Genomic DNA, 23908 nt, shown 5'->3' with positions numbered 1-23908 from the left:
TGATGTCCTTGTATTGGGGGGAGTCCGAGCATGCCTCTAAGAGATGTTTTTGATGCTTGGGGCAATGATGCCCTAACAATATGTTGTGTAATGCTTTTTTCTTTTTTAAAAGCGAAGAGTGGAATTTCATTTAGTTCACTGTTTAGATCCTTGACCAAATGGCAGTTTTGAGTCACCATTTTCCGCAATAGATTGGCATGAGGACTAAAGGTAGTCACACATACAATTCTTTTTTGTTCTGAGTATATCCTCTTCTGGAGCAAGGTCTCACGTGGTATCCACCATACGCGTTTTAACGTGTGCTTTAGCAATTTTTTGAGGTAGCCTCTTGTTGATAATTTCTGCACTAGTTCAGTCGCATGATAAAAATAATCCTCCCTACTGGAGCAATTCCTCCTAATTCAAAGAAATTGCCCAAATGGGAGGTTATCTCTAAGGCTTCTAGGATGATGGCTAGTGTAATGTAAGGCCTTATTCCGGTCTGTAGATTTCCTGAACAGTGTTGTACCCATTGTGCCTTCTGATGCATACACTTTTATGTCCAGAAATGTGATGGTCTGATTGGATGAACAATGACTGAATTTTATGTCTTCCATCCTATGATTAATCCAAATCAGAAATTCCTCCAAGTTCTCTTTTGTACCTGACCAGATGATGAAAACATCATCAATAAATCGAAGGTATTTTGTGATGTACTCAGAATATGGATTGTCATTGTAGATGAACTTCCTTTCGTACAGGCCCATGAACAATATTTATTTATTTATTTATTTTATTTTGAGAGTTTTATATAGCGCGAACAAGATCTTTGCAGATAACAGAGCGCTTTACAAAGGCAGGTGGAGAGCAGGGGAACAAGGGGGCATAGTGGGGAGGTAGCTCAACATGATCATGTACATAGCACCAATATAGTATATAACATAGTACCAATATAACGTATAGTACAGGTATGAGGTAGCAGGCATAGTTGGAGCGTAAGTCATCAACAGGTTCATGTACATAGCACCAATATAATATATAACATAGTACTCATATAACGTATAGTACAGGTACGAGGTAGCAGGCAAAATTGGAGCGTCGGCCATCCACTCGCTGTAAATAAACACGTGCATAGGAATATATAGGCAATATCATAGCGCCAGACTGGTAATACTGTTCATAATGTAAACCACGCGAAATTGTTCAAGTGTATTTAGCCATAAGGATACTTTTAACTTCTTTCTTAAAAAGAAGGGAGGAAGAGATGAGTCTTGTTTCAGGAGGAAGTGCGTTCCAGATCCTGGGCGCCATACCAGAGAAGGAGCGTTTGTAGGTTTTTTCCTTCCGGAATCTTCGCGGTTTCAGCAGAAGATTGTTCGTGCTCCTGGTGGTTCTGGACCCACCTGAGATTGTCAACTTATGAGTGAGGTAGCTGGGTGATTTCAAGTGTATAGCCTTGTGCGTCATGCAGGCAATTTTCAGCTGAATTCTGGCTTCCAGAGGCAGCCAGTTCAAGGCTTTGAAGTCAGGAGAGATATGCGAATGCTTTTTTGATCCAGTGATGAGTCTTGCTGCCGCATTTAGTGACGCTCTTAGGGGTGCAGTTGTCGTTAGGGGGAGGCCACAGAGGGCCACACTGCCATAGTCTATGCGAGGGATGACTAGAGCTTGTACTGCTGTTTGGAAGTCTTTTGCTGGGAGGAAGGGTTTCAGTTTTCTCAAGGTGTTTATTTGGAAGTTCGCCCCCTTAGTAGCCTTGCTGATATGCTGCTGCATGCTGAGGTTTGTGTCTAGTGTTATGCCTAGGGATTTAGCTGAGTCCACGATGGTCGGTTGGACATTGAGTGCTGTTAGGTGCTTAATATAGAATAGAGCCACCCAATAATCCCACCGGGACTGGGTAATATCAGATAGATAAGCTAAATGTCCAGGTAGGAGTCATTCACAACAACCACTTTATATTTATCAGTGTCACATGAGTGATCCCACAAGTCAATAGAGTGACCCGAGGGTTTATATCAAAAATATATTCACTTTATTTTTGATTATGCAATTTAGATTTTTTCAAAAACTGGCAACAGACAGACTAACATAACATGTAAACTAAATGCTAGTCTACATACACCTACAGCAAAATGTGTGGCTACGTACTCTAAACCACAACAAAGTAAGTAATTACACATAGAAATTCACAAATCAATTTGCACAGTGAAATGATCCGTAACATCTTAGAGACCCGTACACGTCCCCACCAAGTACCTACCTGGTTCATTACCGAGTGTGCTAGGATTGCACTATACGAAAATTATTTTCTTTTTAACAATGATTTTTTTGTACAACTGAAGGGCGTGGCCATGGGGGCGGTTTTTGCCCCCACAATAGCGAATTTGTTTGTTGCAAACTTTGAGGAACGAGTGGTTTTTGAGAATAACCCCTTCCTAATACATCTGGCAAACTATTTAAGGTACATCGACGATGTTTGTATAGTTTGGGAAGGCACACAATCTGAATTAAAAGATTTTCATCGTTGGCTGAATACTAGAGACAAAAACTTACAGTTCACCTTAGAAAGTGATGCTAACAGCATCAGTTTTCTGGATTTAACTATCATGCATGTGGATGGGACTCTTGCCGTCAGCTTATACACCAAACCGACGGCTCGAAATACCCTCTTAAAATACAGCAGCCACCATCCCCGCAGTCTGCGAGATAACCTCCCTTTTGGCCAGTTTCTCCGGATCCGGAGGAACTGTACCAGAAGGGAGGATTATTTTCGGGAGGCCAAAGTATTACAAGAGAAACTGGTGATGCGTGCATATCCCTATCGGCTGGTAAAACACGCATTGAAGCGTGCCTGGTTTTATGACCGACAGGCCCTACTGCAGAAAAAGCAGTCAAGAACTCCAGATTCCAACACTGAACAAACCACTTGTGTCTTGACTTTTGGTACAGAATCGACAGCAATAACCAAAATTATCAGAAGCAATTGGCATCTGATTAAAAAAGTTGAACCCCAATTGGCTATGCCAAGATTTGCGTTCAAAAGGGGAAGAAACCTAAGGGATCACTTGGTTAGAGCCTACACTGAGGCTAAACCAAATACCCTCCCAAACATTTGGGGATTGGCCCCCATTGTGGGACACTTCCCTTGTGGTAGCTGCACTGCTTGTGCCACCACTCAGGCCAAAAAAAGTTGCTGTATTAACGAAAAAACATTTGTATTCAAACATCATTCTAACTGCCTGACCAAAAATGTGGTCTACTGCATTCAATGCCCGTGTGACCTCTATTACATAGGTAAAACATCGCAGGAAATAAGAAAACGGATTACCCAGCATCAATCTCGTATCAGATGTAAAGTTATGACAGCACCACTAGTTGAGCACTTTACTAAACTGTCGCATGCTCCTACTGATATGAAATGGTATGTAATAGAATGTGTAAGAGGCACAAGGAGAAGACCCAATGTCGAAAAACTACTGACACAAAGGGAAAACAAACTGATTTGGTTGTGTGACACAGTCGAAAATGGGCTTAACAGTTTTATTGAATGGCACAATTTGGCCACTTTGACCTGACTGCTTGTGCGCCTGTTTATATTGTTTATATGGATGTAAATGCTATCGGATTATTTATACCTTACTGCTCACTCATGGATATTTCTGCCCTCCTCTCCATCCATCTGTGTAGGAATCACTAGCCCGTGTTGGCTGATCTTTCTGAATTTTCCGATATGTACACGTTTTTTATGTAATTTTTTATGTAATGTTACACGATGATGGCTATAGCCGGTTGTTCTGCACTTTACTGTTGTTATATGTTTAAGAACTACACTTTATCCCATGGCCTGTGATTAGGCTAAGATGGCCGCCGCCTTAACGGGCCGCGTTGGCGTCACCAGTTTACTTAACCACGTGATGGTTCTGATGTCTGGGCGTCCCGAGTAGTTACCGGTGAACGAGCACGGACTTCGAAGAGCCGGCGCATAGCTGCTGATTAAGTAAGTTTTACACGTCTGCTCCGTTTTTGGAGCCCGTTCCGTGTTTCGTATTTTGATATGCCTGATTATGCAGGCGCACACGCTAACGCTTCCCCATGTCATTTGTTTATAGATTACGTGGCGACATTTTGACATGTAAGTTGACTTCTGTTACTTGGCGTACTGGTACATGATTACAGTGGCAGTTGATTACGCTATTACAGGCACTATTTGGGATTAATGTTTTATGTTATATTTTGTTTTTAATTCATATATAGAACGACCTGAGTGGCGTTTTATTTCTCGTGAGTATTACTCAGACCTCGGGATACTAAGATGCCCGTGATTTAGTTTACAGTTATAGATACCCCCTTTTATTCTTTACTCTTTCACCTGGTGTGTTTTTCACTGAAGATTACACGCATTTGGCGAGATGTGCAATATTAGTCACACAATTATACCACCCCTTGTAGTACTGAACCCGCATGCTCACTGGCTGCATGGGTTGAATGTTCTAGTTGGTGTGGTTTTTAGTAGTTTTTTAGTAGTTAACATGCTATTGGGCTTCACTTTGTTGGTTTTTTGTGTTGGTCTGTGCTAAGCTGGATATTGGTCTCCATGTGCCTCAGGGTTTATTATTGTTATTGTTGTGTTTATACTAGACATTGCTGTGCAACGTCTTTGTCCTGAAGATGGTCCGACGGATCTACTTGACCAGCATGGACCGAAACGTCGACGCTTAACACCTGACATGCAATACACTGTATAATTCACTGTGCAAATTGATTTGTGAATTTCTATGTGTAATTACTTACTTTGTTGTGGTTTAGAGTACGTAGCCACACATTTTGCTGTAGGTGTATGTAGACTAGCATTTAGTTTACATGTTATGTTAGTCTGTCTGTTGCCAGTTTTTGAAAAAATCTAAATTGCATAATCAAAAATAAAGTGAATATATTTTTGATATAAACCCTCGGGTCACTCTATTGACTTGTGGGATCACTCATGTGACACTGATAAATATAAAGTGGTTGTTGTGAATGACTCCTACCTGGACATTTAGCTTATCTATCTGTTAGGTGCTTAAGCCATGTTTGAGCGGAAGATATTTTCGTGGGAGGTGAGATTAGGAGGAACTCAGTCTTCATAGCATTGAGTTTGAGGTGGTTGTCAGCCAACCAAGATTGGGTGCTTCTGATCGTTGAATTCAGACTCAGGATGTCTTTGGGGGATTGTAACTTGAGATATATTTGAGTGTCATCGGCGTACATGTGAAAGTGTACATTGGATGCTTGTAACAGAGTGGTGAGAGGTTCCATAACTAGGTTGAACAAAGTAGGGGATAAGCAGGATCCTTGAGGGACGCCTAACGATACCGGTACTGGGGAAGACATTAGGTTTTTGCTCTTGAATTTTTGAGACCTGTTGTGAAGAAAGGAAGTGAACCAGCGAAGCACAGTCCCAGATAGGCCCATTCTTGATTTTAGGAGTTCGAGTAAGCTCTCATGTTTCACTGTGTCGAATGCCGAAGAGAGATCAAGAAGGATGAGGAGGCAGGTATTGTTTTGATCTAACATTTGGATGGCGTCGTCGATAATGTGAGTCATAGCGGTTTCAGTACTGTGCCCTGCTCTGAAGCCTGATTGGTGTGGGTTGAGGAGATCAAACTGTTCTATGTGCTTTGTCATTTGCAGTTGGACGCATTTTTCTAGCAGCTTGGCGAGAGTGGGAATGTTGGTAATCGGACGGTAGTTGTTTAGATCGGTGGGGTCGGCTGTTGGTTTCTTCAGTAAAGGTGTAACTTGACCAACTTTGAGGGAGTCCGGGATGGTTCCTTGTTGTAGTGAACTATTGATAATTTTAGTCCAGAGTGGGAGTAGCAGAGGGATGAAGTCTTTTACGGCGTTAGCAGGAAGAGGGTCAGTGAGGTGATTGGATGGTTTTAGAGTGCTGAGTATTCTGCCAATTTCTCCTTCAGAGTAGGTGTCAAAGGATGACCATGTCGCATTGTTTTTTAGTTCAATGGGTGTTATGCAGTTGGGTATTGAGTACAGGCTTGCGTCATTGCGGAGGTCTCTCTTTATATTGTCAGTTTTATTGTTGAAGAAAGCTGCGAAATCTTCACAAGAAGGGGTAGTGCAGATAATGTCGACAGCTGGGGGTTGTTCCTTAGATTGAGATCGAATTAGTTCGAACAATTTACTTGGACGGTTTTTAGCTTGGTCTAGCTGGATTCTGAAGAACTCTGACTTTGAGCGTTTTATTTTCCTGAAGTATGCATTTCTCTTTTTCCTAAGAGTTTTGAGATGCAATGTCGAGGGAATTGATCTCCAGGTACGCTCTGCCGATCGCATAGCCCGTCTCTCTTCATTGAGACTCCCGTTGTACCAGGGGTTGGATTTCTTCGTGGATACTCTTTTCAATTGCATTGGAGCGGCCTCATTGATTATTGTGGCCATGGAGTTGAGATAGTGGTCAGTTAGGACCAGCACATCAGAGGTGTCGGTAGGGGGGAGTAGGAGATTGCAGCTGTTGGGGGGTAGAGAGTTTGGATTGAGTTTCCTCATGTCTCTTTTCCAGACTTTGGGCATGGCGTATTGCACCGGGATGAGTTTTACCTTTTCCTTGATGATGAATGTTATAATATGGTGGTCTGACCAGTCACAAGGTTGTATTGAGTCGAGTTGAGTGGTGCCTTCTTTGGAAATGACCAGGTCGAGGGTCGAGCCTTTGTCGTGTGTCGGAGTGTTGCAAATTTGAGTGAGGTCAGATGCGGTAAGGAAACTTTTGAGGCTGTTAACTACTGCGTCACTGCCATCATTCCAATGGAGATTGTAGTCACCAAGGTAAATTTGTGTGTGCAGCCATCCTGCGTTGATTAATATTGTGTCCATGAGTTGTTGGGAGAAGACGAGGTTGTCCCCCGGGGGGTGGTACATGATGTGTAACGAGCATACAGGTTTATTCTCACTGGTGACATCAAGGCAGAAGTATTCACAGGAGGTAAGAGAAGGGGCGGTGACTTTATTAATAGAGAGGTTGCTCTTGTAAGTGCTAATTCCGGAGCAAAGGGGCAGCCCATGGTCACCCCCTTGGTCTGGAAGTAGAAATCCTTGTCGAATAAGAAATAGTTTCTTTGTAGAGCAAATTTGGCAAGCTGTACAATAAAAGATGTAGGAACTTGTGTCGGTTGCTCCCTTTGGTCAAGGAAATAAGTGAGAGTTTCCAAAGCTTGATCTTGAGGTGTTTGGGTGTACAATGAAGTCACATCCATTGTCACCAAAAGCTGCGTAGATTCCTCAAACGGGACCGATGTTATTTGGTTGAAAAAGTCTGTGGTGTCCCTTAGATGTGCCGGGACCTGCGCCACCAGAGATTTTAAAAAGTAATCAATGTATTTCGAGACTGGCTCAATCAGTGATGCACATCCCGATATTATTGGGCGGCTTGGCGAGTTATTTTGGTCCTTATGGAGTTTAGGAAGGACATAAAACAGCGGTGTTCTTGGGTGTTTATTTTGCAGGAATAAAAATTCCTTAGGGCCAAGAATACCCATGTCGAAACCTTCCTGAAGAATGGAAAAAAGTTCCTTTTGTAGGTCATCAACAGGATTTTTATTGATCAACCTATAGCACCTAGGGTCATCCAATTGACGTTTCACCTCGTTCTTATATTTATTGATATCCCAGAGGACTATTGCGCTGCCTTTATCAGCCTCCTTAATCACCAGAGAATGATCATTTTTTAGAGAAAAGATGGCATCTTTCTCTTCTCTGGATATATTATAATTAACATACTGTTTTTTATTCTCTAGGGAAGCTATTCCTGATAGTAGTGACTGTTTTTTCAAGCGCAATTACGCCCCTTGGGATTTTCGAGCCAGGTGGATTAAATGAAGATTTATTGCGGAGATCTGTTACTTCTGTAGACGTTTGAAAGTCCACATCAGCAAAGAATGTTTTTAGCCTGATTTTTCTGCAAAATTCCATAGCTTCTAATTTCATTTTTGTGAAATCAGTGGGTCGCACCGGGACATATGATAGTCCCTTCTTCGGAATCGACATTTCCGGTGGTGTTAAATTATGGTTTGATAAATTGAATACAGGTGATTGGTCTAACTCCTGTAATATTGATGTTGTGTCCGCATCTCCCATGGCTGGTTGTTTTGGCGGTTGCGACCCCTGCCTCTCCGTTGGCCTCTTGATAAAAAAGGTTGAGATGTCTGTGGTTGATTTTGTTGGTTACCTCTAGGGATCTGATTTTGATTTACCCTTGTATCGTTCGAATCTGACTCGCCCCCTGAGGAGGAAGATGATGTGTCCGAAAAAGTCAAAAATTTGTTTCGTGATCTACCCTGGTTTTCCTGAAAGAATCGACGTTGGTTTGGTCTAGAATAGAAATCCGTTTGTAAGTACGGGTAGACTGATTCCAAAGAAAAATTATTTTTGTCTAATTCAAATTTACTCCCTTTTTGGGTTACTGTATAGTCTTTAAATTCCAGTAGTTCCTTTTCTATTTTTTCCAACAGACCTTTTGCATCAGTGATTAATTGATTGGTTTGAATTGCCGCCTCTAAATCTGAAATCTCACCTAGCTCTTTTATAGAAAGCCTGTGTGCAGTTTCGATGGTAAGTACCATCAAGTCCCTGCTGCACTTCGTCTCGATTCCACTGAATCCCTTTTTATATTCCGGGTCGTCAGTAAACACCATCGGGTTGTTTCTAATTTGTAAGCCAGAGGGTATTGTACAGCTTGTAAATGTAAAAGTAAAAAATGACCATGGAGGTCTGTCCTTATTTGTTTTTTTCTCAATCTGATTAATTTGTCAGACTCATTTTGAGTTTTTGCTGTTAGACTTAGTGTAGCGGAGGCGAAAACTGGAGGTGCACTGATTAACTTTTGGATGTAATCCTCGCTATATGAGAATGTATCTTTCTCAGACATAACACTTAAACACAAAACACACTGGACTAAACACGACACTTGAGACAATGTTAATACACGTATACACACTAGACCACCTATTGGAAGATGCCTTTTATTGTGAAAAAGAGAAGGGGGGGGAAGAAGGGTCACTTTAACCTCTAACGACCTCGCGAACCAGCGTCCGCCACAAAACCGGAAACAACGACACAGGGTCGTGACTCCGAACCAGTAAGGCTGAGCCCAAGCTTACTAAACAACAAAACAACTGCCAATACCGGATACTACTTTACTATTTTTGGAAATGACCTATATGAAAAAAAGCATAAAGGTCCGTTATTTGGTTTACGTCACTAGTTTATTTATTTATTTTAACACTAGTGGAAAACTTTATTTTCATGAATAACCAACCTAATTTTAGTGTATATACAATTAGAGCAAAGAAAATTACAATAGAGTATTTACAAAAAATTCGTACTATACAAAACAATTTACAGAATTTACAATACATCCAACCTTTCACACTGGCCAAACCATTCATCCATACACAATCATACAAAACAACAGCACAAATCCTCAGGGTCTAATGTCAAAAGAAATATATATTTTTTACTTCCTATGTACAAATTTCCAATTTCACATCCTAGGATTGAAGCTTAATGTGATTCATAGGAATTAATCCTTTTAATGCGCCCTATTTAAAGTAACTGTTTCAATTTTGACAGAAGGACCCAACAACAGGTCGATGCGTTTCGAACTCCCCAATGCGGAGTTCTCCTCAGGACCAACAATCTACAAAAACAAACAAACATATTTTAAGACTCATTAAATTCAAGGACCCATTCTCAACGTTAAAGTAACAACTACAGTTGGCACCTCTCACCATACCTTAATGCAGTGAACAAAACACTCCACCAGTAGATGGCGTACGGACGATAGACAGCTGTAAGTAGGAAGACATAACATACATTTGTAGAATAAACTGTCCATATGGGCCATCTTATAAAACTATTCAGGCTCTAATTAACCCAGGTAAGGTAAAGCGCACTTACCTATATCGAAGTTCTTATTGCATTGTCTGCAGGATAAAGAGATGTATATAAAGATTTACAAATCAGTCTGTATACCGGCAAACCAATTACGTGTGAGTCAAAAAAACACTCACCGGGTGTTTTGAACATTCGATTCCAAAAAGTGGCCGGCGCGCATGCAGGTTAGTCACACGAGGCCTGAAGACAAGAGAAAAAGCGTTCACGGTTTAGACCAATTGTGACGCCTGGGTGCAAACCGTGCTTTATTAGTATAAAAAGCAAGGTTCTCGCTTACTGGCAAAGACTAATTTTTCTCCTCTGTAATGGACTGGCGTGGTATGCGGTAGCAGTGCTAAGAAACAAGCACTATTATTGGACGCATGTGATGTCACGTGACCGCGAGCTCCGTGAAGTTGTTGAAAAATTTAAAGCAATAACGCTACGGAATGCCGGATTAAAATAAAACTTTATAGATCGTGAACACATATTTTGTGGCCACTGGCGACAAGGTGGCAAATGATCTACCTTGAAGTGGCATGGCATTGTAGATATATATTAGTATATGCACTCATGGAAAAAATTCCTCTAGTTGTTTTTTGAAGATTCTATTTAGTTAAAGAACCATCTGACTTTTAAACACGGCATTTGGATGCTAGTGGTGGATACAGTTATCAGACATACATTAATTGCGGACCTACTGCATAGTTCGACCTCTAGTTATAATCACGAAGTAATCCAATGGCTCCGTCTTTTGCGAAACATGTACTCCATTTCGATCTTTTGTACACAGTCCAGTCTGGGGTACATACAGTTATAAAAAGTTGTGACCCCACGCATGTCAATAATTAGTCGAAAAAGCAGCCAACTCTTGTAGTAGGAATATACATGCTGTGATTTTTAATGTCCACCCTCATAATTTCTGAGATCTCATTCAGTTCAGTGGCCGCAATGTTAAATTTCATTATTAGCATAGCTTCACGTTGATTCAATCTTTCTTCAACATTGCCTCCACGAATATCACTCTCGATTTTCGAAATTATAGTCCACCGCAAGTCTTCTTCCTTATGTTGATGGGTAATCCAGTGGTGTACCAAAGGTGCATCAGGTGTCTCCTTCCTAATTCTGGACTTGTGTTGTGTGATCCGATGGCGGATCTCCTGAGTTGTCTTCCCTATGTATAGTTTAGGGCATGGACATGTGACCCCATAGACCACATTTTTGGTAAGACAGTTGGTGAATATGTTGTGTTTCCAATGTATCCCGTTGTAAGTGAACACCGATCCTTCATTTGTTTGTGCACAACATAAGCAGTTCCCACATTTGTGATGTCCTTGTATTGGGGGGAGTCCGAGCATGCCTCTAAGAGATGTTTTTGATGCTTGGGGCAATGATGCCCTAACAATATGTTGTGTAATGCTTTTTTCTTTTTTAAAAGCGAAGAGTGGAATTTCATTTAGTTCACTGTTTAGATCCTTGACCAAATGGCAGTTTTGAGTCACCATTTTCCGCAATAGATTGGCATGAGGACTAAAGGTAGTCACACATACAATTCTTTTTTGTTCTGAGTATATCCTCTTCTGGAGCAAGGTCTCACGTGGTATCCACCATACGCGTTTTAACGTGTGCTTTAGCAATTTTTTGAGGTAGCCTCTTGTTGATAATTTCTGCACTAGTTCAGTCGCATGATAAAAATAATCCTCCCTACTGGAGCAATTCCTCCTAATTCAAAGAAATTGCCCAAATGGGAGGTTATCTCTAAGGCTTCTAGGATGATGGCTAGTGTAATGTAAGGCCTTATTCCGGTCTGTAGATTTCCTGAACAGTGTTGTACCCATTGTGCCTTCTGATGCATACACTTTTATGTCCAGAAATGTGATGGTCTGATTGGATGAACAATGACTGAATTTTATGTCTTCCATCCTATGATTAATCCAAATCAGAAATTCCTCCAATTTCTCTTTTGTACCTGACCAGATGATGAAAACATCATCAATAAATCGAAGGTATTTTGTGATGTACTCAGAATATGGATTGTCATTGTAGATGAACTTCCTTTCGTACAGGCCCATGAACAATATTTATTTATTTATTTATTTTATTTTGAGAGTTTTATATAGCGCGAACAAGATCTTTGCAGATAACAGAGCGCTTTACAAAGGCAGGTGGAGAGCAGGGGAACAAGGGGGCATAGTGGGGAGGTAGCTCAACATGATCATGTACATAGCACCAATATAGTATATAACATAGTACCAATATAACGTATAGTACAGGTATGAGGTAGCAGGCATAGTTGGAGCGTAAGTCATCAACAGGTTCATGTACATAGCACCAATATAATATATAACATAGTACTCATATAACGTATAGTACAGGTACGAGGTAGCAGGCAAAATTGGAGCGTCGGCCATCCACTCGCTGTAAATAAACACGTGCATAGGAATATATAGGCAATATCATAGCGCCAGACTGGTAATACTGTTCATAATGTAAACCACGCGAAATTGTTCAAGTGTATTTAGCCATAAGGATACTTTTAACTTCTTTCTTAAAAAGAAGGGAGGAAGAGATGAGTCTTGTTTCAGGAGGAAGTGCGTTCCAGATCCTGGGCGCCATACCAGAGAAGGAGCGTTTGTAGGTTTTTTCCTTCCGGAATCTTCGCGGTTTCAGCAGAAGATTGTTCGTGCTCCTGGTGGTTCTGGACCCACCTGAGATTGTCAACTTATGAGTGAGGTAGCTGGGTGATTTCAAGTGTATAGCCTTGTGCGTCATGCAGGCAATTTTCAGCTGAATTCTGGCTTCCAGAGGCAGCCAGTTCAAGGCTTTGAAGTCAGGAGAGATATGCGAATGCTTTTTTGATCCAGTGATGAGTCTTGCTGCCACATTTAGTGACGCTCTTAGGGGTGCAGTTGTCGTTAGGGGGAGGCCACAGAGGGCCACGCTGCCATAGTCTATGCGAGGGATGACTAGAGCTTGTACTGCTGTTTGGAAGTCTTTTGCTGGGAGGAAGGGTTTCAGTTTTCTCAAGGTGTTTATTTGGAAGTTCGCCCCCTTAGTAGCCTTGCTGATATGCTGCTGCATGCTGAGGTTTGTGTCTAGTGTTATGCCTAGGGATTTAGCTGAGTCCACGATGGTCGGTTGGACATTGAGTGCTGTTAGGTGCTTAAGCCATGTTTGAGCGGAAGATATTTTCGTGGGAGGTGAGATTAGGAGGAACTCAGTCTTCATAGCATTGAGTTTGAGGTGGTTGTCAGCCAACCAAGATTGGGTGCTTCTGATCGTTGAATTCAGACTCAGGATGTCTTTGGGGGATTGTAACTTGAGATATATTTGAGTGTCATCGGCGTACATGTGAAAGTGTACATTGGATGCTTGTAACAGAGTGGTGAGAGGTTCCATAACTAGGTTGAACAAAGTAGGGGATAAGCAGGATCCTTGAGGGACGCCTAACGATACCGGTACTGGGGAAGACATTAGGTTTTTGCTCTTGAATTTTTGAGACCTGTTGTGAAGAAAGGAAGTGAACCAGCGAAGCACAGTCCCAGATAGGCCCATTCTTGATTTTAGGAGTTCGAGTAAGCTCTCATGTTTCACTGTGTCGAATGCCGAAGAGAGATCAAGAAGGATGAGGAGGCAGGTATTGTTTTGATCTAACATTTGGATGGCGTCGTCGATAATGTGAGTCATAGCGGTTTCAGTACTGTGCCCTGCTCTGAAGCCTGATTGGTGTGGGTTGAGGAGATCAAACTGTTCTATGTGCTTTGTCATTTGCAGTTGGACGCATTTTTCTAGCAGCTTGGCGAGAGTGGGAATGTTGGTAATCGGACGGTAGTTGTTTAGATCGGTGGGGTCGGCTGTTGGTTTCTTCAGTAAAGGTGTAACTTGACCAACTTTGAGGGAGTCCGGGATGGTTCCTTGTTGTAGTGAACTATTGATAATTTTAGTCCAGAGTGGGAGTAGCAGAGGGATGAAGTCTTTTACGGCGTTAGCAGGAAGAGGGTCAGTGAGGTGATTGGATGGTTTTAGAGTGCTGAGTATTCTGCCAATTTCTCCTTCAGAGTAGGTGTCAAAGGATGACCATGTCGCATTGTTTTTTAGTTCAATGGGTGTTATGCAGTTGGGTATTGAGTACAGGCTTGCGTCATTGCGGAGGTCTCTCTTTATATTGTCAGTTTTATTGTTGAAGAAAGCTGCGAAATCTTCACAAGAAGGGGTAGTGCAGATAATGTCGACAGCTGGGGGTTGTTCCTTAGATTGAGATCGAATTAGTTCGAACAATTTACTTGGACGGTTTTTAGCTTGGTCTAGCTGGATTCTGAAGAACTCTGACTTTGAGCGTTTTATTTTCCTGAAGTATGCATTTCTCTTTTTCCTAAGAGTTTTGAGATGCAATGTCGAGGGAATTGATCTCCAGGTACGCTCTGCCGATCGCATAGCCCGTCTCTCTTCATTGAGACTCCCGTTGTACCAGGGGTTGGATTTCTTCGTGGATACTCTTTTCAATTGCATTGGAGCGGCCTCATTGATTATTGTGGCCATGGAGTTGAGATAGTGGTCAGTTAGGACCAGCACATCAGAGGTGTCGGTAGGGGGGAGTAGGAGATTGCAGCTGTTGGGGGGTAGAGAGTTTGGATTGAGTTTCCTCATGTCTCTTTTCCAGACTTTGGGCATGGCGTATTGCACCGGGATGAGTTTTACCTTTTCCTTGATGATGAATGTTATAATATGGTGGTCTGACCAGTCACAAGGTTGTATTGAGTCGAGTTGAGTGGTGCCTTCTTTGGAAATGACCAGGTCGAGGGTCGAGCCTTTGTCGTGTGTCGGAGTGTTGCAAATTTGAGTGAGGTCAGATGCGGTAAGGAAACTTTTGAGGCTGTTAACTACTGCGTCACTGCCATCATTCCAATGGAGATTGTAGTCACCAAGGTAAATTTGTGTGTGTAGCCATCCTGCGTTGATTAATATTGTGTCCATGAGTTGTTGGGAGAAGACGAGGTTGTCCCCCGGGGGGTGGTACATGATGTGTAACGAGCATACAGGTTTATTCTCACTGGTGACATCAAGGCAGAAGTATTCACAGGAGGTAAGAGAAGGGGCGGTGACTTTATTAATAGAGAGGTTGCTCTTGTAAGTGCTAATTCCGGAGCAAAGGGGCAGCCCATGGTCACCCCCTTGGTCTGGAAGTAGAAATCCTTGTCGAATAAGAAATAGTTTCTTTGTAGAGCAAATTTGGCAAGCTGTACAATAAAAGATGTAGGAACTTGTGTCGGTTGCTCCCTTTGGTCAAGGAAATAAGTGAGAGTTTCCAAAGCTTGATCTTGAGGTGTTTGGGTGTACAATGAAGTCACATCCATTGTCACCAAAAGCTGCGTAGATTCCTCAAACGGGACCGATGTTATTTGGTTGAAAAAGTCTGTGGTGTCCCTTAGATGTGCCGGGACCTGCGCCACCAGAGATTTTAAAAAGTAATCAATGTATTTCGAGACTGGCTCAATCAGTGATGCACATCCCGATATTATTGGGCGGCTTGGCGAGTTATTTTGGTCCTTATGGAGTTTAGGAAGGACATAAAACAGCGGTGTTCTTGGGTGTTTATTTTGCAGGAATAAAAATTCCTTAGGGCCAAGAATACCCATGTCGAAACCTTCCTGAAGAATGGAAAAAAGTTCCTTTTGTAGGTCATCAACAGGATTTTTATTGATCAACCTATAGCACCTAGGGTCATCCAATTGACGTTTCACCTCGTTCTTATATTTATTGATATCCCAGAGGACTATTGCGCTGCCTTTATCAGCCTCCTTAATCACCAGAGAATGATCATTTTTTAGAGAAAAGATGGCATCTTTCTCTTCTCTGGATATATTATAATTAACATACTGTTTTTTATTCTCTAGGGAAGCTATTCCTGATAGTAGTGACTGTTTTTTCAAGCGCAATTACGCCCCTTGGGATTTTCGAGCCAGGTGGATTAAATGAAGATTTATTGCGGAGATCTGTTACTTCTGTAGACGTTTGAAAGTCCACATCAGCAAAGAATGTTTTTAGCCTGATTTTTCTGCAAAATTCCATAGCTTCTAATTTCATTTTTGTGAAATCAGTGGGTCGCACCGGGACATATGATAGTCCCTTCTTCGGAATCGACATTTCCGGTGGTGTTAAATTATGGTTTGATAAATTGAATACAGGTGATTGGTCTAACTCCTGTAATATTGATGTTGTGTCCGCATCTCCCATGGCTGGTTGTTTTGGCGGTTGCGACCCCTGCCTCTCCGTTGGCCTCTTGATAAAAAAGGTTGAGATGTCTGTGGTTGATTTTGTTGGTTACCTCTAGGGATCTGATTTTGATTTACCCTTGTATCGTTCGAATCTGACTCGCCCCCTGAGGAGGAAGATGATGTGTCCGAAAAAGTCAAAAATTTGTTTCGTGATCTACCCTGGTTTTCCTGAAAGAATCGACGTTGGTTTGGTCTAGAATAGAAATCCGTTTGTAAGTACGGGTAGACTGATTCCAAAGAAAAATTATTTTTGTCTAATTCAAATTTACTCCCTTTTTGGGTTACTGTATAGTCTTTAAATTCCAGTAGTTCCTTTTCTATTTTTTCCAACAGACCTTTTGCATCAGTGATTAATTGATTGGTTTGAATTGCCGCCTCTAAATCTGAAATCTCAGCTAGCTCTTTTATAGAAAGCCTGTGTGCAGTTTCGATGGTAAGTACCATCAAGTCCCTGCTGCACTTCGTCTCGATTCCACTGAATCCCTTTTTATATTCCGGGTCGTCAGTAAACACCATCGGGTTGTTTCTAATTTGTAAGCCAGAGGGTATTGTACAGCTTGTAAATGTAAAAGTAAAAAATGACCATGGAGGTCTGTCCTTATTTGTTTTTTTCTCAATCTGATTAATTTGTCAGACTCATTTTGAGTTTTTGCTGTTAGACTTAGTGTAGCGGAGGCGAAAACTGGAGGTGCACTGATTAACTTTTGGATGTAATCCTCGCTATATGAGAATGTATCTTTCTCAGACATAACACTTAAACACAAAACACACTGGACTAAACACGACACTTGAGACAATGTTAATACACGTATACACACTAGACCACCTATTGGAAGATGCCTTTTATTGTGAAAAAGAGAAGGGGGGGGGAAGAAGGGTCACTTTAACCTCTAACGACCTCGCGAACCAGCATCCGCCACAAAACCGGAAACAACGACACAGGGTCGTGACTCCGAACCAGTAAGGCTGAGCCCAAGCTTACTAAACAACAAAACAACTGCCAATACCGGATACTACTTTACTATTTTTGGAAATGACCTATATGAAAAAAAGCATAAAGGTCCGTTATTTGGTTTACGTCACTAGTTTATTTATTTATTTTAACACTAGTGGAAAACTTTATTTTCATGAATAACCAACCTAATTTTAGTGTATATACAATTAGAGCAAAGAAAATTACAATAGAGTATTTACAAAAAATTCGTACTATACAAAACAATTTACAGAATTTACAATACATCCAACCTTTCACACTGGCCAAACCATTCATCCATACACAATCATACAAAACAACAGCACAAATCCTCAGGGTCTAATGTCAAAAGAAATATATATTTTTTACTTCCTATGTACAAATTTCCAATTTCACATCCTAGGATTGAAGCTTAATGTGATTCATAGGAATTAATCCTTTTACTGCGCCCTATTTAAAGTAACTGTTTCAATTTTGACAGAAGGACCCAACAACAGGTCGATGCGTTTCGAACTCCCCAATGCGGAGTTCTCCTCAGGACCAACAATCTACAAAAACAAACAAACATATTTTAAGACTCATTAAATTCAAGGACCCATTCTCAACGTTAAAGTAACAACTACAGTTGGCACCTCTCACCATACCTTAATGCAGTGAACAAAACACTCCACCAGTAGATGGCGTACGGACGATAGACAGCTGTAAGTAGGAAGACATAACATACATTTGTAGAATAAACTGTCCATATGGGCCATCTTATAAAACTATTCAGGCTCTAATTAACCCAGGTAAGGTAAAGCGCACTTACCTATATCGAAGTTCTTATTGCATTGTCTGCAGGATAAAGAGATGTATATAAAGATTTACAAATCAGTCTGTATACCGGCAAACCAATTACGTGTGAGTCAAAAAAACACTCACCGGGTGTTTTGAACATTCGATTCCAAAAAGTGGCCGGCGCGCATGCAGGTTAGTCACACGAGGCCTGAAGACAAGAGAAAAAGCGTTCACGGTTTAGACCAATTGTGACGCCTGGGTGGAAACCGTGCTTTGTTAGTATAAAAAACAAGGTTCTCGCTTACCGGCAAAGACTAATTTTTCTCCTCTGTAATGGACTGGCCTGGTATGCGGTAGCAGTGCTAAGAAACAAGCACTATTATTGGACGCATGCGATGTCACGTGACCGCGAGCTCCGTGGAGTTGTTGAAAAATTTAAAGCAATAACGCTACGGAATGCCGGATTGAAATAAAACTTTATAGATCGTGAACACATATTTTGTGGCCACTGGCGACAAGGTGGCAAATGATCTACCCTGAAGTGGCATGGCATTGTAGATATATATTAGTATATGCACTCATGGAAAAAATTCCTCTAGTTGTTTTTTGAAGATTCTATTTTGTTATAGAACCATCTGACTTTTAAACACGGCATTTGGATGCTAGTGGTGGTAGATACAGTTATCAGACATACATTAATTGCGGACCTACTGCATAGTTCGACCTCTAGTTATAATCACGAAGTAATCCAATGGCTCCGTCTTTCGCGAAACATGTACTCCATTTCGATCTTTTGTACACAGTCAAGTCTGGGGTACATACAGTTATAAAAAGTTGTGACCCCACGCATGTCAATAATTAGTCTAAAAAGCACCCAACTCTTGTAGTAGGAATATACATGCTGTGATTTTAAATGTCCACCATCATCATTTCTGAGATCTCATTCAGTCCAGTGGCCGCAGTGTTAAATTTCATTATTAGCATAGCTTCACGTTGATTCAATCTTTCTTCAACATTGCCTCCACGAGTATCACTCTCGATTTTCGAAATTATAGTCCACCGCAAGTGTTCTTCCTTATGTTGATGTGTAATCCAGTGGTGTACCAAAGGTGCATGAGGTGTCTCCTTCCTAATTGTTGTGTGATCCGATGGCGGATCTCCTGAGTTGTCTTCCCTATGTATAGTTTAGGGCATGGACATGTGACCCCATAGACCATATTTTTGGTAAGACAGTTGGTGAATATGTTGTGTTTCCAATGTATCCCGTTGTAAGTGAACACCGATCCTTCATTTGTTTGTGCACAACATAAGCAGTTCCCACATTTGTGATGTCCTTGTATTGGGGGGAGTCCGAGCATGCCTCTAAAAGATGTTTTTGATGCTTGGGGCAATGATGCCCTAACAATATGTTGTGCAATGCTTTATTCTTTTTTAAAAGCGAAGAGTGGAATTTCATTTAGTTCACTGTTTAGATCCTTGACCAAATGGCAGTTTTGAGTCACCATTTTCCACAATAGATTGGCATGAGGACTAAAGGTAGTCTCACATACAATTCTTTTTTGTTCTGAGTATATCCTCTTCTGGAGCAAGGTCTCACGTGGTATCCACCATACGCGTTTTAACGTGTGCTTTAGCAATTTTTTGGGGTAGCCTCTTGTTGATAATTTCTGCACTAGTTCAGTCGCATGATAAAAATAATCCTCCCTACTGGAGCAATTCCTCCTAATTCGAAGAAATTGCCCAAACGGGAGGTTATCTCTAAGGCTTCTAGGATGATGGCTAGTGTAATGTAAGGCTTATTCCGGTCTGTAGATTTTCTGAACAGTGTTGTACCCAATGTGCCTTCCGATGCATACACCTTTATGTCCAGAAATGTGATGGTCTTATTGGATGAACAATGACTGAATTTTTTAATTCTACAGCACGCATTGGAGGGGGAAAGCTCCTCAATTGATTGTTTTTGTGAAGGAAGGTGTTCTTTCCTGCACAAAAACAATCTCCCCACGACGCAGGCATCCTTGCACCATGGTGCAAGGGTGCCTGTACTGGCGCATGGCAGCAATTTGTGCGCCTGCGCAGGGGGAAGCACAGAGATGCAACATATTGTTGTAAATATGTTGTATACCTGTGCTTTGAAAGTAACGCAGCACAGCAAAATGACTTGTGGCACCACGCAGCTTTAGGTTCTCGTAAATAGGGCCCTGAGTTTGGGAGCAGGATGTATAGTTACGTATTAATTAACATACCCAAAAGCCTATGGGCTTTATTATTAATGCCCTTGCACTAAAACCTGTTTACAGAAATCACAATTATAGGTTTTTCAGAATTTACTGCACCTCATAATTTACCGCCTGGAAAGAAGTATTTGAGGCCAGTGTGGGGTAAGTGTATCTGGTAGCATAATTTTCTTGACCCCCCAGTTCCCCTTGTCATCATCCCATTCATTACAAGTGAGAATATCCAAGCTGAGCCACACAGCATTCATACGAAAGCAGAAACCACACAAGGATACTCACACAAGGTTTGCAGCACCTCATAGTGATTTACTCAGTCAGGCAAAAAAGGCAATTTTACGAAACAACTGCATGTAAAACACCTACAACAAAATTTTTATCATCACACCAAATATTTTTCAACCTGTAATACTTAACGAAGGTATTAGAGGATGCCCATGTAGCAGCCCTGCAAATTCTAGAAAAGGACAACCCTTTCGATTCCGCAGAGGTAGGAGCAACCCCCTGAGGGATCGACCCTGAATCCCCACAAGAGGAGGAGACCCGGACAAGGAATAAGCAAAAGAGATCAACTGCTTTATCCAACTACTGATGGCAAAAGAGGCAGGCTTGTCACCCTGGGATGAAGCACCAAAAGACTCAATGAGTCAATCTTTCTAAAAGAATTTGTCCACACTTGATAGACCAACAAACCCCTCTTCACGTCCAAAAAAGACCACTGGTCCATCATGGGAGAACCCGACTCAGCACACAGAGCTGGAAGAATCACTTCCTGATTTTTGTGAAACTATGAGGTCACCTTAGGTAAAACAATAAAGGGATCCAGATGAAAAATTACTCCATCATCAGTATAGACAAAAAAGGCACCCTGGCCATTAAGCCCCCAATTCCCCAATGCACATGGCTGAGGTTATGGCCACCAAAAACGGCACCTTAAAAAGTTCCAAACTTCATGTCGACCAATTCCAAGGATTCAAAGGGATCATAAACAAGGGCTTTCAAAACCAGAGACAAATCCAACAAAGGAAACAAACGGCCTGATTCATATCCCAGCAGATGTGTTACTCCGTCTTAACAGTGACGGATATCCCGTCCGCTGAAATATAAATCCCATTATATCCCAGACCAGCAGGCAGGGAGACGCGCAATGCAGCCCGCCCAACATCTCTGCTCAGCTGATATATCTGCCGGTACCACCAAAAAAGCAATTCCAGCCCTTCAGGAGCCACTGTAATCCTCTTCCCTCCCTCCATTCTGTCGGCAGACAGAAAAAAGAACAGCAAGAATACTGGGTAGGTACCACTTAAGTACCTCTATCTGATGGGTGTTTCTCCTATTAGGCTTCTTTTTCTTGTTTCATTTCTTCAAGATTTTCCATTTCTTTCTTTTTGCTTGTTAATATGTTAACACCTATTTAGATTACATGATTTATGCATGTCTGCTGTGCCTATTTTCAAATAAATATCAAGCCTCTGCCAAGCCAATAGGTCTTGCATCTTGGACCTAGCAGCTTTGCCAATGGCTTTTCGCGATGAGGTACATCATCGGGGGTGTCGAGTGGTGGGCGGGGAAGGGGAGGTAAGCAAAATGCTTTCCCACGATTCTGTGCAACATCACAATGCATGTGTGCGTCTAGGGAACAGCGTGGTCACCATTTTATTGTTTTTTATTTACCAACCGAAAATGGCAGATGCCACGTGGATCCATAAATAAAAAATGTGAACTGTTGTAAGCTGAGGTGCTTTAAAAAAAAAAATCAAGATTGTGGGGTTATAAAGGGCAAATGAGAAGCAGCGGTGGTGGAAGGAAGAGTAGAAAAGCAGCACACGAGGGAGAGAGGAACATGTTGTAAGTAAACATGGAGGCGGATATAAACCTGGAACATAGGTTTATCACAAGCAGCCTGGAGAGACCAGATCTACCCTAGGCAGCGACAACTTAACTGACACCAGTAGAATACTGGCCATCCAGAGAACAATAGAACACAAACAAGTTCCACATTCCACCCACCTGCAGATATTAGATTCTGTAGTCCCCAAGCTTGCAGTACCACATTACTACAGAACACAGGCGGTGGGGCAGACAGCAGTACATGGGACAAGCACTCGTTTTAGAGGGGAGGCATGAGAGAAGAACATGGTGCGCGGAGAAGGGAGAAAAAAACAAGGAGAGTGGGTGGAAGGGGAAAAGCACTCAGGAGATCCAGCAGAAAAACAAAATGGTGACAGCCACACAGGGATTGGGGGGAGAAGCACAAGTGATGACAAAACACAGAGCCCATGGGCATTTGGCTGGAGCACACAAGGGAGGGAGAGAGCTGTAAAATACTCTCATTGAGTGCTTAATCAAAAATAGAAAAGTAGCTCCCTAAAAATTAACAGTGTAAAAACTTACTTTAGCCAAATCAAGAGGATGGTAAAGAGGCTATGCTCCAGGGGCGGGACAAACACAAATCAATAAGAAACAAGTACATGAGAGTGACAATAAAGCCAACCAATGGTGAGCAACATGTGAGCATTAAACCTACTGTAAGTTCTTGGTTTTCAAACAGACAGGTAGGCATGGCATAAGAAATTAAACAACTCCGTCAAGCGTTTACATGCAATACAGACAGTAATGTTAAAATATGTAAATAATCCTGTAGAAGGAATGCATGTGTATGCAATTAATAAAATAATTACAACTTTAAAATCTATACAATATCATTAGGAGCCGATCATAGTTACATTATCTTCAGAATGGACATGTAAACAGAATACTGTTTATGTAATACATTTCCAAATGTAATTTACATTACAAGGAAACACTACCTTTGCAAGCATAGATATTTATTCGGTAATACAGTTAACTGTTCTTGCAAACAATTACAAATATTTGCTAACTAATAACGTAAAATAAAAATGTTCAATCCAAGAAATATGGAACATTGTCCCAAACATTCATCTGTGTTTTGTATTTCTCTAGTATTGCAAGTAAACTCCATTATTATCCCTCCACAAATGGTATGCAAAGAGAAAGTTTTCTTCAGTAACTAAACAGTGATGGTTCTGTGAAAGAATCGCCCTGTCTGAACGTGAACAATTAAACGTTTTGGCTCGAACCGCCTCGACATACGCTACACTCCCCACAATTATATTTATTTATAAGGTTTTATATAACGCGAATGTGACCCACAAGGGTATCAGAGCGCTTTACAGTATATAGTTATAAAGACATAAGAAATGAGGTAGTATACACGCATTTGATATTCGTCATTACTTACAAATTATTTAATGTTAAATATAATAATGTTATCGATATTATAAAATCAATGTTACTTACTCAGAGCAGGATCTGCACTCATTATTTTCCTCATAAAATCCAGGGAGGCATTCTCCACACTGTGTGTCGTTTACCCCTGAACCTAAACGGAAATAGATAAATCGTTCATAATAAAGGATTCTTCGCTTAGAAAGTTACCTTAATTTTTTTTTAATTATATAATGTTATTCACAGAGATCTATAGTTGCCTTATATTTCTTTCTTTTTCCCCCTTTCTTTCTCTTTCTTTTCTCTTTTCCTGTTTCTCTTCTTCTTTCCTTCTTTTTCTTTCATTTCTTTACAAGAAAATCTTCTAAAAATGCATTTGCATTAAGTAATCATAAGGATACTCGGTAATATTGTCTTTTATCATATTTCAAGTTATCAATACTTCCTGCTTTCATAGACTCCGTATTGATGTTTTACATTGTTTTATAACT

At 41.2% G+C, this 23908-nt stretch overlaps 1 protein-coding gene across 1 annotated transcript in view; it reads right to left on the bottom strand.

Annotated features, from left to right (window-relative positions):
* TNFRSF25 (TNF receptor superfamily member 25) overlaps positions 1–23908 on the bottom strand; it is a 251561-nt gene that overhangs the window by 52593 nt on the left and 175060 nt on the right. Inside the window, exon 5 of the mRNA XM_078640947.1 lies at positions 23490–23571. Within this exon, the coding sequence (XP_078497073.1) occupies positions 23490–23571 (82 nt within the window). The remainder of the gene's footprint in view (positions 1–23489; positions 23572–23908) is intronic.

The sequence above is a fragment of the Lissotriton helveticus genome, chromosome 5_1, assembly GCF_964261635.1.
Source record: "Lissotriton helveticus chromosome 5_1, aLisHel1.1, whole genome shotgun sequence".
Classification (NCBI taxonomy): Eukaryota; Metazoa; Chordata; class Amphibia; order Caudata; family Salamandridae; genus Lissotriton; species Lissotriton helveticus.
The sequence above is the reverse complement of the archived record's forward strand: the minus strand, read 5'-3'. Positions and strand labels throughout refer to the sequence as shown.